This window comes from Hemiscyllium ocellatum, chromosome 8, assembly GCF_020745735.1.
Source record: "Hemiscyllium ocellatum isolate sHemOce1 chromosome 8, sHemOce1.pat.X.cur, whole genome shotgun sequence".
Taxonomy (NCBI): Eukaryota; Metazoa; Chordata; class Chondrichthyes; order Orectolobiformes; family Hemiscylliidae; genus Hemiscyllium; species Hemiscyllium ocellatum.
In genome coordinates, this window is record NC_083408.1 from 23,466,919 (window position 1) to 23,482,553 (window position 15,635).

A 15,635-nucleotide genomic window follows, 5' to 3' on the forward strand; every position below is an offset into this window, starting at 1 on the left:
GTTCTTAGCAGAGGCAATAATGTGGAGACTCAAACTATTCCCCTGAAAAATATGTATACCATTTTGGATATTGTTGAGGGGGACGACTTACCAGGGGCAAGCAGTGGGGCCTAGGTCTCTGGCACAGAGCCTGTCCCTGTTGCACAGAAGGGAAGGAAGGAAAGGAGGAGAGTGCTAGTCATTGGGGGCTCAATAGTTAGAGGTTGAGATAGAAGGTTTGTTGGGAACAAACGAGACTCACGGTTGGTGCCAGGGTCTGTGATGTCTCGGATCATATCTTTGGGGTCCTGAAGGGAGAGGGTGACCAGCCTCAAGTCGTTGTCCATGTAGGTCCCAATGACATGGGTAGAAAGAGGGATAGGGATGTAAGGCAGGATTTCAGGGAGCTTGAGTGGAAGCTGAGAGTGAGAATAAACAGAGTTGTTAACTCTGGTTTGATACCTGTGCCACATGATAGTGAGGCAAAGAATAGGGAGTGATATCAGCTGAACACAAGGCTGCAAGGATGGTACAGGAGGGAGGGTTTTAGGTTCTTGGATAATTGGGGCTCATTCTAGGGAAGTTGGGACTTGTACAAACAGGATGGTCTTCATTTGAACCAGAGGGGTACTAATATTCTGGGTGGGAAATTTGCTGGTGCTATTTGGGTAGGTTTAAACTAGCTCAGCAGGGGGGTGGGAACCTGAGATGTGGCTGCAGTGCACAGGAGGATGAGAGTAGGAAGGGCAGGGACAGGATTTCAGGGTCACAGTAATGTAAAGGCAGACAACGAAGTGGTTTGAAGTGTGTCTACTTCAATGGCAGAAGTATCCGAAATGCAGCATGGATTGGTACCAGGGACTTCGATGTTGTGGCCATTTTGGAGACATGGATAGAGCAGGGTGAGGAATGGATGTTGCAGGTTCCAGGGTTTAGATCTTTCATTAAAAACAGGCAAGGCAGTAAAAGGGGGGGAGGCATGGCATTGTTAGTCAAAGCTAGTATAACCGTGGCTGAGAGAATTTTTGATGAGGAATTGTCTACTGAAGTAGTGTGGGCTGAGGTTAGAAACAGGAGAGAAGAGGTCACATTAGGGAGATTTAAACAATCCTTGGGGTTTTTTATAGGCCTCCGCTGAGTTCCAGGGAGGTGGAAGAGAGGATTAGTAAAATTATTTTGAGTAGGAGTAAAAGAAACAGGCTGGTCATTATGGGGGATTTTAACTTCCCCAACATTGACCATAAATGTTATAGCTCTAGTCTTTCAGATGGATCAGTTTTTGTCCAATGTGTATAGGAGGGTTTCCTGATACAGTATGTTGAAGGGCCGACAACAGGAAGGCCACACTGGATCTGGTGCTTGGTAATGAACCAGGCCAGGTGTTTGATTTAGTTGTAGGTGAGCACTTTGGAGAGAGTGACTATAATTCAGTAACGTTTAGTTTAGCGATGGAAAGGGATAGGTACATGCCACAGGTCAAGAGTTATTGATGGGGAAAGGGCAATTATATTGCGATTAGGCAAGAATTAGGATGCATAGAATGGGGTAGAAAAATGTAGGGGATGCAGACAATTGAAATGTGGAGCTGGTTTAAGGAACAGATATTGCATGTCATTGATAGGTATGTCCCTGTCAGGCAGGGAGGAAGTGATAAGGTAAGGGAACCGTGGTTTACTACAGAAATTGCAACTTTGTTAAGAAGAAGGAGGAGGCTTATGTGTTGATGAGGCAAGATAGTACAGATGAGGCGATGGAGAGTTACAGATCAGCTAGGAAGGATTTAAAGAGAGAGTTAAGAAGAGCAAAGAGAGGACACAAGCAATCTTTAGCAAATAGAATAAAGGAGAACCCTAAAGCTTTCTATAGGTATGTGAGGAATAAAAGAATGATTCGAGTAGGAATAGGACCAGGCAAAGGCAGAAGTGGTAAGTTGAGTGTGGACCCTGTAGAGGTCAGAGAGGTGCTAAACAAACATTTCTCATCGGTGTTCACTCAGGAAAAGGAGAATATCGTAGAGGAGAGGAATGAGATGTGGTATATTAGACTAGAAAGGATCGAGGTTAGTTACACACAGCTGTTATCAATTCTAGAAGGAGTGAAAGTAGACAAGTCCCCTGGGCCGGATGGGATTTATCTGACAATTTTCTGGGAAGCTAGGGAGGAGATAGCAGAGCCTTTGGCTTTGATATTTGAATCGAGATTGTCTCCAGGTTTTGCACCAGAGGACCGGAGGTTTGCAAATGTGCCCTTGTTCAAGAAGGGCAACAGAGCTAACCCAGGTAATTATAGACCAGTGAGCCTTACTTCAATTGTAGGAAAGGTTTCGGAAAGGACTATGAGAGACAAGATTTATAATCATCTGGCAAAGATAGTAAACATGGTTTCGTCAAGGGCAGGTCATGCCTCACAAACCTCATTGAGGTTTTTGAGAAGGTGACCAAGCCAGTAGATGAGGATAGGGCAGTTGACGTGATATACATGGACTTCAGTAAAGCCTTTGATAAGGTTCCATGTGGTAGGCTGATGGAGAAATTGCAAAGGCATTGAAGTGAGGATGATTTAGCAGTTTGGATTAAGAATGCAGCGAGTGGTGGTTGATGGAAAACATTCAGTCTGGAGTCCAGTTACTAGTGGTGTGCCACAAGGATCTGTTTTGGGACCACTGTTGTTTGTCATATTTATAAATGACTTAGACGCAGTCACAGGTGGATGGATTAGTAAATTTGCAGACGACACTAAAGTCGGTGGAGTAGTGGACAGTTTGGAAGAATGTTACAAGTTGCAGGGGGACTTGGATGAATTGCAGAATTGGGCTGAGAGGTGGCAAATGGAGTTCAATGCAGCTAAATGTGAGGTGATGCACTTTGAGAAGAATAACAGGAAGGCAGAGTACTGGGTGAATGGAAAGATTCTTGGTAGTGTGATGTGCAGAGGGATCTTGGAGTCCATGTGCATAGATCTCTGAAAGTTGCCACCCAGGTGAATAGTGCTGTTAAGAAGGCATATGGTGTGTTAGGTTTCATTGGTAGAGGGATTGATTTCCGGAACCGCAATATCATGCTGCAACTATATAAAACGCTGGTGCGGCCACACTTGGAATATTGTATACAGTTCTGGTCGCCCCATTTCAGAAAGGATATGGAAGCATTGGAAAAGGTGCAGAGGAGATTTACCAGGATGTTGCCTGATCTGGAGGGAAGGTCTTATGAGAAAAGACTTGGGTCTGTTCTCATTGGAAAGAAGGCAGCTAAGGAGGGATTTGATAGAGATGTACAGGATGATCAGAGGATAAGATAGGGCAGAGAGTGAAAGACTTTTTCCTGGGATGATGACGTCAGCTTGTACGAGGGGGCATAACTACAAATTGAGGGGTGATAAATTTAAAACAGATGTTAGAGGCAGGTTCTTTATGTAGAGAGTGGTAAGAGTGTGGAATTCCCTACCTGCTAATGTAGTCAACTCAGCCACATTAGAGAGATTTAAACAATCCTTAGGTAAGCACATTGATGATTTTGGGATAGTGGAGGGGGACGAGCTGAGAATGGTTCACAGGTCGGTGCAACATTGAGGGCCGAAGGGCATGTTCTGCGCTGTATTGTTCTATGTTCGAGGTAAACAAACAGCTCTGCCAACCCTTAACCCAAACTTTAGGTCCGCTATGTGGACCATCAATAATACCTTTACTGGCATAAAATTCACTAAAGGGAAGGAAAATAACAACAAACTTCCATTCCTAGATGTCACAGTAGAGCGAACAGCCAACGGGGAACTTCAAACCAACGTCTACAGAAAAACAACACATATGGACCAAATGCTGAACTACAGAAGCAATCATTCCAACACCCAGAAATGGAGCTGCATCAGAACATCATTTCAACGAGCCACTACACACACTGGAGCACAGAGGAACCACGAAGAGCAGAGGAAAATCACCTATACAGTGTATTCAAAAAGAATGGGTACCCAATAAACACAGTCTACTGATTTTTCTCAGCAACAAACCCAAACAAGCAGACAAAATGCATCCAGAAACCCTAGCCACTCTCCACGTCATCAAAGACATCTCAGAAATGACTGCCAGACTACTCAGACCTCTTGGCATCATGGTAGCCCACAAGCTTCTCACGGGCGGCTCGGTGGCTCAGTGGTTAGCACTGCAGCCTCACAGCACCAGGGTCCCAGATTCAATTCCAGCCTCAGGCGACTGTCTGTGTGGAGTTTGCACATTCTCCCCGTGTCTGCGTCGGTTTCCTCCCACAGTCCAAAAATGCGCAGGTCAGGTGAATTGGCTATGCTAAATTGCTCATCGTGTTAAGTGCATTAGTCAGAGGGAAATGGGTCTGGGTGGGTTACTCTTCGGAGGGGTGGTGTGGACTGGTTGGGCCGAAGGGCCTGTTTCCACACTGTAGGGAATCTAATCTAAAACCCACCAAAACAGCAGCCAATAGACATGAAAGACCCTATACAGACAATAAGCAAAACTAATGTAATTTACAAAATACCTTCTAAGAACTGTAACAAACACTACATTGGACAAACAGGCAGAAAACTAGCCACCAGGACACACAAACATCAACTAGCCACAAAAAGATATGACCCACTCTCACTAGTATCTTTATATTCAGACGAAGAAGGACACCACTTCGACTGGGACAACACGTGAATTCCTAGAAATGTGGCATTCCAACTGGAAATCTATCAACAAACACATCGACTTAGACTTCATTTACCACCCCCTGAGAAAAAGAACAGGAAATGACATCACCAACCCAAGGAAACCCTAACACAAATGAAAAGCAGGCCATACCACCAGTGCTTCACCAGCGGCTCACTGATGTTACCTAGTATGGTGACGAAGCATCTGACAACAAACCTTTCAGCTCAGCGAGCAAACCTACATGCAGAAGTTCAACTTGAGCTACAAATAGTCCCAAAACTCGTGAATTCTGTACTCTCCTCAGGACTCCATGTACATGATTGCACCATCTCTTACTCAAGGAATAAATTAACTCAGCAGGTCTGCAAGCATCTGTGCAGAAGAAACAAAGTTAATATTTCAAGTTTGATATGACTCTTCTTTTGAACACAAATTTATGATGTTAGATCAATTTACTTTGAAGTAGAATCCATATAGAGGAGGGAAAATATCAAATTAGGCTGTATTATCTATTCCTATAGACTTGACCTCCTTTTAGCAGGCTTCTTTTAGATTCTTATTCTTTGAAATGTGTCTATGCTACATGCATAAGTAGACAGAAACCTTTAATACACTCTGAATTAGATTTGACCTAATCCTGTGTTGCAAAAGCAATTGGCATTTTTCTCAATCTATACCTGGTTTGGATGTAAGTGAAAGTTTAATAATTCTAAGTTGTATCTTTTTACAATATAAATACAATATGATACTGCAAACTTGGATATAGAGGGTACAGTACTCATCCAGTAAGCATTTGTTTAAGTCTGAACTACAACCCAATGAATTTGTTGTCCATGTGCACACAGAAGATATATTTCCCCTCACTAGATGTTCTCACTTTAACGCTGTTCTGTTGAGACTTGTAGCATGAGCTGACGCAACCGAAGCAGCTTTAATTCACATGTTCTTCTCAAGTCCTTTATTAGATTAGATTACTTACAGTGTGGAAACAGGCCCTTCGGCCCAACAAGTCCACACCGACCCGCCGACGCGCAACCCACCCATACCCCTACATTTACCCCTTTACCTAACACTACGGGCAATTTAGCATGGCCAATTCACCTGACCTGCACATCTTTGGACTGTGGGAGGAAACCGGAGCACCCGGAGGAAACCCACGCAGACACGGGGAGAACATGCAAACTCCACACAATCAGTCGCCTGAGTCGGGAATTGAACCCGGGTCTCAGGCGCTGAGGCAGCAGTGCTAACCACTGTGCTATCGTGTTGCCCACATCAATAATCAATAATCATGTCCTTTATGAACATGATGATTAATGATGGTTTGTTAGACCATTGAACTCGATCTTATTGCTCAGTCGTAGACTTATAGGCGTGTTGATTAAGGATCAGGAATTGCTTGCTGTTTTCTTTTATTTTCTCTGTAAAGGCAGAAAGCAGACAGTAGCAGTGAACAGTTTCTGCAAACTAGCCGCAAGAGTTCACTACTGTTCCCCAGGGATCATTGTTGGAAATGTCAGTGTATATTAATGGCCAAGACTTGGCTATGCAGGTTATAATTTCTAAATTTCCAGATGACAAGAAGCTGTTGCAAACAAGAAATCCTAACAACAACTTGTTATCATGTTGCTTACATGATAATATTGAAATCCCAAGGATCATCTTGGAGTGCTGTACAGCACAACTTGACATCTTGACACACAGATACTTGGACAGATAACCAAAAGCTTGGTCACAGAAGTAGGTTTTAAGGAGTATTTGTAGGAAAAGGAATGAAGAGGTTGAGGAAGGGAATTTCCAGTGGTTAGACCTTAGCAGTAGAAGTGACAGAGAGATTCAAATTACGAATACTCAGGAGACTAAAATTTGACGTGTGCTGTTAATCTGTGAGGAGGTCGCAGAGATGGCAGTCTTTGAAGGGATTTGAAATGGAGAGTGAAAATTTTAAGTAATTTATTGTTTAAACAGAAGGTTAAAATAATAAGCGTGATGGGTAACTGGGACCTAGGGTAATTCAAGACATGAACACCAGATATTTGGATTGCATCAAGTTTATAGAGAGGAAAACAAGTCAGGTGTGTGATACTGCCCATTTGTCTGGTTGGCTATAGCTTGAAGGTCAATACTATTCAGGACAAAGCAGGCAGTTTGATTGGTACCTCTCTCACCTTCAGGATTTACTCTGCCACTGACTGTGACAGCAGTACGTACAATCTACAAGATGCATTGCAGTATGTCACCAAGATTCCTTCAACAGCAATTACCAAACCTGTGATCTGTACCACCTCACAGGGCAAGGACAACAAATGCAAGGAAGCACATCTTCCAAATTGCACGTCATCCTAATTTCACTGTTGCTCAGTCAAAATTCTGGGACACTGACCTTTCTCAGCATTGAGAGTCTGACTACCGCATATGATCTGCAGGAGCTCACCTTAAAGACCATTGAGTATTGGCAGTAAGTGCAGGCACAGCCAGCAATGCCAAATTCCTTTGAACGAATACAAAAACTGAAGTGTAAAATTATATATTTTGGTAAGAATATAAGACTTTATTCTAACTAAACGTTGCAATTTTAAAATGGTTGCAGAGACGTGACATCCGAGGGAGCATGCATATAAAATGTTAAAGGGGATCGTGCAAGATGAGTGGCAAGGTAGCATTTATTCTTCTAAATCATTAATAATGCAACCCTTCAGCCTACTTCTTTACTCAGTACACTTACGGCTGACCTAGGACTTGAGCTCCACTTCCCTACCTACTTTCCATACTTGATTCCTAGACAAACCAAAATCGTGTCTACCCCAGCCTTAAATATATTCAACGATGGGAACTGCATAATACTCTGGGTTCCAAAGATTCACAGCTCTTTGAGTGAAATAATTTCTTCTCTTCTCAGTCCTGAAAGCTTGCTCATTATCTTAAGTCTGTGCCTCCATGTTTTAAATTCCTTGGCCAGTGTCCTAGAGTCAGAAAGATCTGCAGCACAGAAAATGGCCCTTGGGCCTATTATATCCGTGCAGATAAAAATCTGCCACCTAACTATTCTAATCTGTGGAAACTGCCAATGATGACGAGACTCTTCAGAATCTTGAACCTTTCATTGAGGTCACCCCTCTTTCTCCTAAACTCCAGAGAATATAGATGTTGTTTACTGAGCTTTTCATCATAGGGCAACTCCTCATCCCAAGATCTAATTTAGTGAACCTTCACTGTACTTGCTCCAATGCAAGTATATCTTAAATGTGGATGCTTATCAACTTTCTGAAGTCCAAGTCGACTATCTCAAAACCATTGGCCTCATCCATAACCACTGGTCACCTCTTCAAAAAATTCAGTCATGTTGGTGTGAAATGATGTTTCCTTCACAAAACCATGCTGACTGTTCTTGATTAATCCCTATCTCTCCAAATGCAGATCAGTTCAGTCCCTCAGAATTGCTTCCAACACCTCTCCACCACTGAGGTTAGACTGTAGTTTCCTGATTTATCCCTTTCTTCCCTCTTGAATAACTGTACTATGTTGCTAGTCCTCCAATCCAGCAAATCTCCAACGGCTAGAGGAATTGGACATTTTTGCAAGCACCCCTGCTATTTCTGTCCTTGCCTCACTTAATAATCTGGGATACATTTCATCTGGCCCTGGAGATTCATCCACTTTTAAGCCTGCCAGACCATTCAGAACCTCCTCCCTCTCTAATTGTGCTGTCCTGGGGTTGAGTTCTGAAATGATACCATCCTGCTGAATACAATGCAGCTGTTACTGTTCCCAGAAAGGTTTTAGCAATGAAAACTCCATGCTGTTGAATGCTGAAATATACAGGCCAACAATCTGCTATAGCAGCCAATGTCAGTCAGGGCAGATTTTAGTATGTGGAAAATTGTCTAATTATGTGTGAACAGGGATTCTTGCTCATGATCCTCATTCTGTGACACTTGTTATGTTCATATCTGTGAATGTTTAGCAGACTTCAGTGTTCAAACACCATGTGGTCATATTCCTTTCCAGCAGTCGAGATGCAGTATGTAATTTTGTGCAAATTCAAGGGTTTTGCCTTGATTAAAATCTCACCTTAATTGCGATATTTTCTAATCACCCTGTCCAAGGATACTATGCCACACCCCTGGTGTAGGTGGGACTTTAAATTCCGGCATCCTAGCTCAGAGGTAGAGACATTACCGCTGCGCCATAAGAGCCTTCAACTTCTAAATCTAGGCTTGCATGTAAAGAATGGCCACGGGTGGGGGTGGGGGGTGGGGGTGGGGTGGTGGGGTGGAGGAGGGGGAGCTGACTGAGCTGCTAGTTATCTGCAAAACTACCCCTGTGGGAAAAAAGAAAAGAACTAAGTGACCTGAAAGTTTGGAAATGAAAATAAAGTGTGCTTTCAATGTTGTCTTGAACACCTTCTGGTTCATTATAGAGCCTTTCTCCATCCATCCATTCATTGTCAATCTGCTAAAACCAAAAGGCTGCATTATCTGTTTTTTGAGTTGCAATTCAATGCATGTTAGCTATATATTTGAATGAAAATTTGTTTTACCAATCTAGCTTTTCGTTATGAACATTGATATCATTCCAGATTGAATTCTGCTTGAACTTATACGTTAAAGTAGTTTTGAAGTGTATGAGTGTTCCTGTAGTTTGCCTGCTTTATTTTTTTCATGTGAGTAGAAAACAACCATAATCTTAAATTCACCAATATTCCCATCCGTATGTTCTCACAGCTGAACACAACTCATTTGCCACATCCCAACACTCCAAGGATGCAGAGTCCCCTCCGATCCCTCAGCCCTGTAGTATTCCTATCCTCTGATTCGGATCCTCTTCTCAGGAAGCAGTCAGATTTGCACAGGAGCCAGTCAGCTGAGAGCAGTTATTCACGCTCCCCTGGTCGCAGGCAGCTACCCTTCATTCCAGGCCACACCAAGCTGCCTTCTATCATTCGCATCACCAAAGCTCAGCTCCAACAGGTGAACCAACAGATTATCTTTTTTATAGTATTTTCTACTACAGTAGAGGACTTTTAATTTAAAATTTTCCTGTGTTGTATCAGGAATAAATATTTGATTTGTTTAGAAATGCATCTGTTAGACTTTTGTACTAATCCTAGAGTTAGTGACGTACAAATGCGATTGCTTTTATTGTGTTAATATCTGGGAATTTGTTGAGAAATATTTGCATTTAGGAACATTATCATTTTGGGAAGAACTTTGCAACTTTTAATGAGAAGTGGTAAATATATCATTGACTTTTATCTGAATTGAAAAAATCTTTAAGGTTATATTTGAGATTGTTACTAGTATGGAGTTCATGCTTCTCACTTATTCAACAGAGCCTGTTGAAAGGTAATTCTTTTTGTAATAAGCCAATCAGGACCACAATGACAAAGGTATGCTTAATATCTCTCATCATATTAAAGTTCATATATATCTTTTTGTAAACGTGAGATTTGGTCAAAAAAGTAAATTTAGCTATGTGTTCTAACAAAGGAATGTAGACTCTATACAGTCCTAATTTTTAGATATGGGAGGAAAAGATAATGTAAACTGTAGAATTAAAAACTGATCCTTTTTGTAAAAAGAATTTTGAGTTCCTAATGACACCTTAATTTGAGATTAACTAAGACAATCAATTATACAAGAAATTTAAATATTGTATTTTGTATCTGCTCCAACCCCATGCATTTTATTTCATGTCTACTATAAATAAAATCTGTCTTTGTACTGCTGTCTAGATGGCTATATTAGGTTGTCATGAAGATTTTTGGAAATGTCGTGAAGGTATGTCTCGGAAGTTACATGTACCTTTGGTACAATAATACTTGCCTTGTATCATGGAAACAACCCACTGTTCAACATTATTAATTTGTTGCGATGTGTAATGCCCCTGGTTCTCTAGGCAAAAAAAAAATTAAGTGAGACACCATTCAAAAATATCAGAAATCAATAGATCAATTGATTTGTTCATCAACTTTTGAAGAATGCTATATTCTGAGAAGATTTGTTTATATTAAATGCATCAAAAAACATACTTGCAAGCTGGAATGCATCAGTGCTGTAGGTTTTATAAATGCTGCTTGCAAAGATTTAGATATTAAGGTAAGAATTAACCGAAGGTGGTTATGGCAGTGAAGACAAGTAGCAATCAAAAGATCAAACGGATGAGATATTTTTTACATAATACTGACTGTCCACCAACCATGGATTTAGAAAGAAAGAATTTGCATTAATAAGACACTTGCTGATTTCAAGGACCTCATAGATGTGAATAAGAAAAAAAAACTTGGAAAATCAGGGGTATTTATATTAATATAGATGGGGATGTTGATTTGATGGAGATATTTAAAGCTAAAGAAGAGTGGGATGGGTTAAATAAACAAAGACTTTTTCCAGTGATTGAACTATCTCAAACAATGGGAGCATTGATAGAAGATTTAAGGTCAAATAAGCTTTTAACTTAATGGCTGTGAGCTGAATTATGAGAGGCATCCTAGTGAGAGCCACACAAAGCAAGAATATTTGAAGACTCAACAGTAAATTGACATCATGGTTCCCAGCTATGGATCATTTTGGCAGCTTTCTTGAAATCGGCTCTATCTTTCACCTGGAGAAGGATGTATAGCGTAAGACTGTACAATGAAGGGAGGGAGTAAAAAGAGGGAGGAGGTAATGACCTGCATTTGAAAAGCATCTTTCACAAGATCTAGATGTCTCAAATCCCTTTATAGGGAATAAATTACTTGCAGTGTAATAGGCATTGCAGTTTAGAATAAATATATTTTAAAAGTTTAGTATTAAATACTGCATAAAACTCTACTAAAACCATGAAACAGGTTGGTCAGCATCTGTAAATGGAACAAACATGATTATTCTTTGGACAGCCTTTCTGCAGAACCGAAGAAACAATGACTGGCATAGGCCAAACAGCCTTTTGAATTTGCTTTGGTCTTCAGTAACATGACTGAATGTGTGCATTGATTTCACTTTCCTGCCTATTTGATTTCCTTACCCAAAAATCTACCCAAACTCAGCTTTAATGCATTGCCTTATGTATGATTTATGATCATCTTGTACCATTTTGATACCAAAATACCAAACAAGGTTAATGATACATGGCCTATTTTCCATTTTCAGTGTTGATACAATTGTGTATCAAAACTATTCTGAGCAACTCAAGCATCCAGCTGATGAGTCATCTGACTCTATTCATTAGCATACTTTCCATGGATGCTCTCTGAGCTGCTGTGATCTCCAGCATTTTTTGTTTTCAGTTCAGATTCTAGCAAAAAGGATTCTGGGTAATCCAAGATGGAGGACGAGAAAAATTTCTGGCTGAAACAGCTGCTCCATTTTTGAGGTATTTTAGGTGCTGGAGGCGATTTCTTCGAATTCCAGGAGCAGCAATTGCTGTTTTATATGTTGTTGCCTTGTTTTGGAACTTTGGTGGAAAAAATCAAAACAACAGTAGTTTTAAAAGGGAGAAGAACAGGCAAAGGAAGCACATGGTGAGGTCAGTACAGGAGAGAAAGAAACTGAAACTACCTTTGCTGTTTGAATTCATGTATCGCTGGACATCGGAGTGCTTCTGGAAAATTAACAAAGTGAAATTCACAACTGATCTTGGAGGAACTGTTGGGTGAAGTTCACAGCACAGAAGCAGATATAAGTGTATTGTTGTTTTAAGTGTGACCTAGAGAAAGCCTGCAGTAGTGAGTAGAGTGGGTTCTTTCTTTGTTATGTTTTTGGAGATATGTCTCTTGATTAAACTTAAAATATAAACCATAACTATTCATTTAACCTGGGGCAGTGTTTGTAGAGGAATAAGACAATGTTAATTTCTGGGTCTGTAGATTGTAAAGAAGCAAAAATGGCCTTCAGTAGAGTAATATATGCTTCTTGTCAAATGTGGGAGTTTAAAGACAACTTAAGGATTACAGTGGATTATATCCGCCATAAATGCTGCTGTTTGCAATTCTTATCAAATCGAATGGATCGGTTGGAGAGACAGTTAGAAGCAACGAGGAATTTGCAGCAACTCCAGCATGTGATGGATGGTAGTTATAGGAAGGGGGGAAAGTCTCCAATACAGTCACGTAGATGGGTTAACTCCAGGAAAGCTAAGCGGTAGGCACCTAGTGCAGGAGTCTTTTGTGGCTATACCCATTTCAAACAAGTATGCTATTTTGGAAAATGTGGGGGGAGGGCGGGGGCACGAGGGAGGGGGTGGATGGATTCTCAGGGGAACGTATCACGAACAGCCAGGTTACTGGTTTTGAGACTGGCTCTAGTGCAACGAGGAGTATATTGGGTTCCAAGAGATTAATTGTGTTGGGGGATACTCTAGTCCGAGGTATAGACAGACATTTCTATGGCCAGCAGCAAAAAATCAGATGTGCTGCTTCCCTGGTGCCAGGATCAAGGATGTCTCAGAGAGGGTGCAGAATGTTCTCACAGTGGAGAGGGGCCAGCAAGAGGTCATTTTCCACATTGGAACCAACGACATAGGAAGGGTAATAGTTGAGAGTCTGAAGGGCGATTAGAGAGAGTTAGGCAGGAATTTAAAAAGGAGATCCTAGAGGGTAGTAATATCTGGATTACTGCCGGTGCTACGAGCTAGTGAGGGCAGAAGTAGGAGGATATAGCAGATGAATGCATGGCTGGGGAGCTGGTGCTTTGGAGAAGGATTCACATTTTTGGATAATTCAAATCTCTCTTGGGGTAGAAGTGACCTGTAAAAGGACGGATTGCACCTAAGTTGGAAGGGGTCTAATACACTGGCAGGGAAATTTGCTAGAGCTGCTCAGGAGGATTTAAACTAGTAAGTGGGGGGTTGCGGGCTTGGAACCCAGAGAGATAGTGAGGAAAGAGATCAGTCTGAGACTGATACAGTTGAGAACAGAAGTGAGTCGGGCAGGCAGGGACAAAGCAGAGAACAAGGTAGGACTACTAAATTAAACTGCATTTATTTCAATGCAAGGGACCTAACAGGGAAGGCAGATGAACTAAGTGTATGGTTAGGAACATGGGACTGGGATATCATAGCAATTACAGAAACATGGCTCAGGGATGGGCAGGACTGGCAACTTAACGTTCCAGGATGCAAATGCTACAAGGAAGGATAGAAAGGGAGGCAAGAGAGGAGGGGGAGTGAAGTTTTTTTATAAGAGATAGCATTACTGCTGTGCTGAGGGACGATATTCCTTGAAATACATCCAGGGAATTTGTTTGGATGGAACTAAGAAATAAGAACGGGATGATCACCTTATTGGGATTGTATTATAGACTGAATAGTCAGAGGGAAATTGAGAAACAAATTTGTAAGGAGATCTCAGCTATCTGTAAGTATAATAGGGTGGTTATGGATTTTAACTTTCCAAACATTGACTGGGACTGCCATAGTTTAAGGGTTTAGATGGAGGGGAATTTGTTAAGTGTGTATAAGAAAATTTTCTGATTCAGTATGTGGATGTACCTACTAGAGAAGGTGCAAAACCTGACCTACTCTTAGGAAATAAGGCAGGGCAGGTGACTGAGGTGTCAGTGGGGGAGCACTTTGGGGCCAGCAACCAGAGTCCTATTAGATTTAAAATAGTGATGGAAAAAGATAGACCAGATCTAAAAGTTGAAGTTTGAAATTATTAGGCAAGAATTTTCGAAAGCTGATTGGGTGCAGACGTTCACAGGTAAAGGTACGGCTGGAAAATGGGAAGCCTTCAGAAATGAGATAATGAGCATCCAAAGAAAGTATATTCCTGTCAGGGTGAAAGGAAAGGCTGGGAGGTATAGGGAACGCTGGATGACTAAAGAAATTGAGGGTTTGGTTAAGAAAAAGAAGGAAGCATATATCGGGTATAGACGGGATAGATCGAGTGAATCCTTAGAAGAGTATAAAGAAAGTAGGAGTATACTTGAGAGGGAAATCAGGAGGGCAAAACGGGGACATGAGATAGCTTTGGCAAATAGAATTAAAGAGAATCCAAAGGGTTTTTACAAATGCGTTAAGGACAAAAGGGTAACTAGGGAGAGAATAGGGCCCCTCAAAGATCAGCAAGGCAGCCTTTGTTGGAGCCGCAGAAAATGGGGGAGAAACTAAATGAGTATTTTGCATCAGTATTTACTGTGGAAAAGGATATAGAAGATATAGACTGCAGGGAAATAGATGGTGACACCTTGCAAAATGTCCAAATTACAGAGGAGGAAGTGCTGGATATCTTGCAACGTATAAAGGTGGATAAATCCCGAGGACCTGATCAGGTGTACGCTAGAACTCTATGGGAAGCTAGAGAATGATTATTGGGCCTCTTGCTGAGACATTTGTGTCATCGATAGTCACAGGTGAGGTGCTGGAAGACTGGAGGTGGTGACGTGGTGCCACTGTTTAAGAAGAGTAGTAAGGACAAGCCAGGGAACTATGGACCGGTGAGCCTGACCTCGGTGGTATTGGAGGGAAGCCTGAGGGCCAGGTTGTACATGTATTTGGAAAGGCAAGGACTGATTAGGGATAGTCAACATGGCTTTGTGCGTGGGAAATCATGTCTCACAAACTTGATTGAGTTTTTTGAACGAGGATTGATGAGGGAAGAGCAGTCAGTAGATGTGATCTATATGGACTTCAATAAGGCGTTCAACAAGGTTCCCCATGGTAGACTAGTTGGCAAGGTTAGATCTCATGGAATACAGGTAGAACTAGCCATTTGGGTACAGAACTGACTGAAAGGTAGAAGACAGAGGGTTGAGGGTTGTTTTTCAGACAGGAGGCCTGTGGCCAGTGGAGCGCCACAGGATCAGTGCTGAGTCCTCTACTTTTTGTATTTAGCTTAAATGATTTGGATGTGAGCACAAGAGGTACAGTTCGTAAGTTTGCAGATGACACCAAAATTGGAGGTGTAGTGGACAGCGAAGAGGGTTACCTCAGGTGTAAGATCTTGACCAGATGGGCCAATGGGCAGATAAATGGCAGATGGAATTTAATTCAAATAAATGTGAGGTGCTGCATTTTG

General features: G+C 41.6%; 1 protein-coding gene across 2 annotated transcripts in view; it reads left to right on the plus strand.

Moving 5' to 3' along the window:
- LOC132818056 (tau-tubulin kinase 2-like) overlaps positions 1 to 15,635 on the plus strand; it is a 277,076-nt gene that overhangs the window by 222,100 nt on the left and 39,341 nt on the right. Inside the window, exon 14 of one of the 2 annotated variants that reach the window (XM_060828686.1) lies at positions 9,361 to 9,606. The exons of the other annotated variant lie outside the window; for it this stretch is intronic. Within the exon in view, the coding sequence (XP_060684669.1) occupies positions 9,361 to 9,606 (246 nt within the window). The remainder of the gene's footprint in view (positions 1 to 9,360; positions 9,607 to 15,635) is intronic. 2 annotated transcript variants of the gene reach the window in all.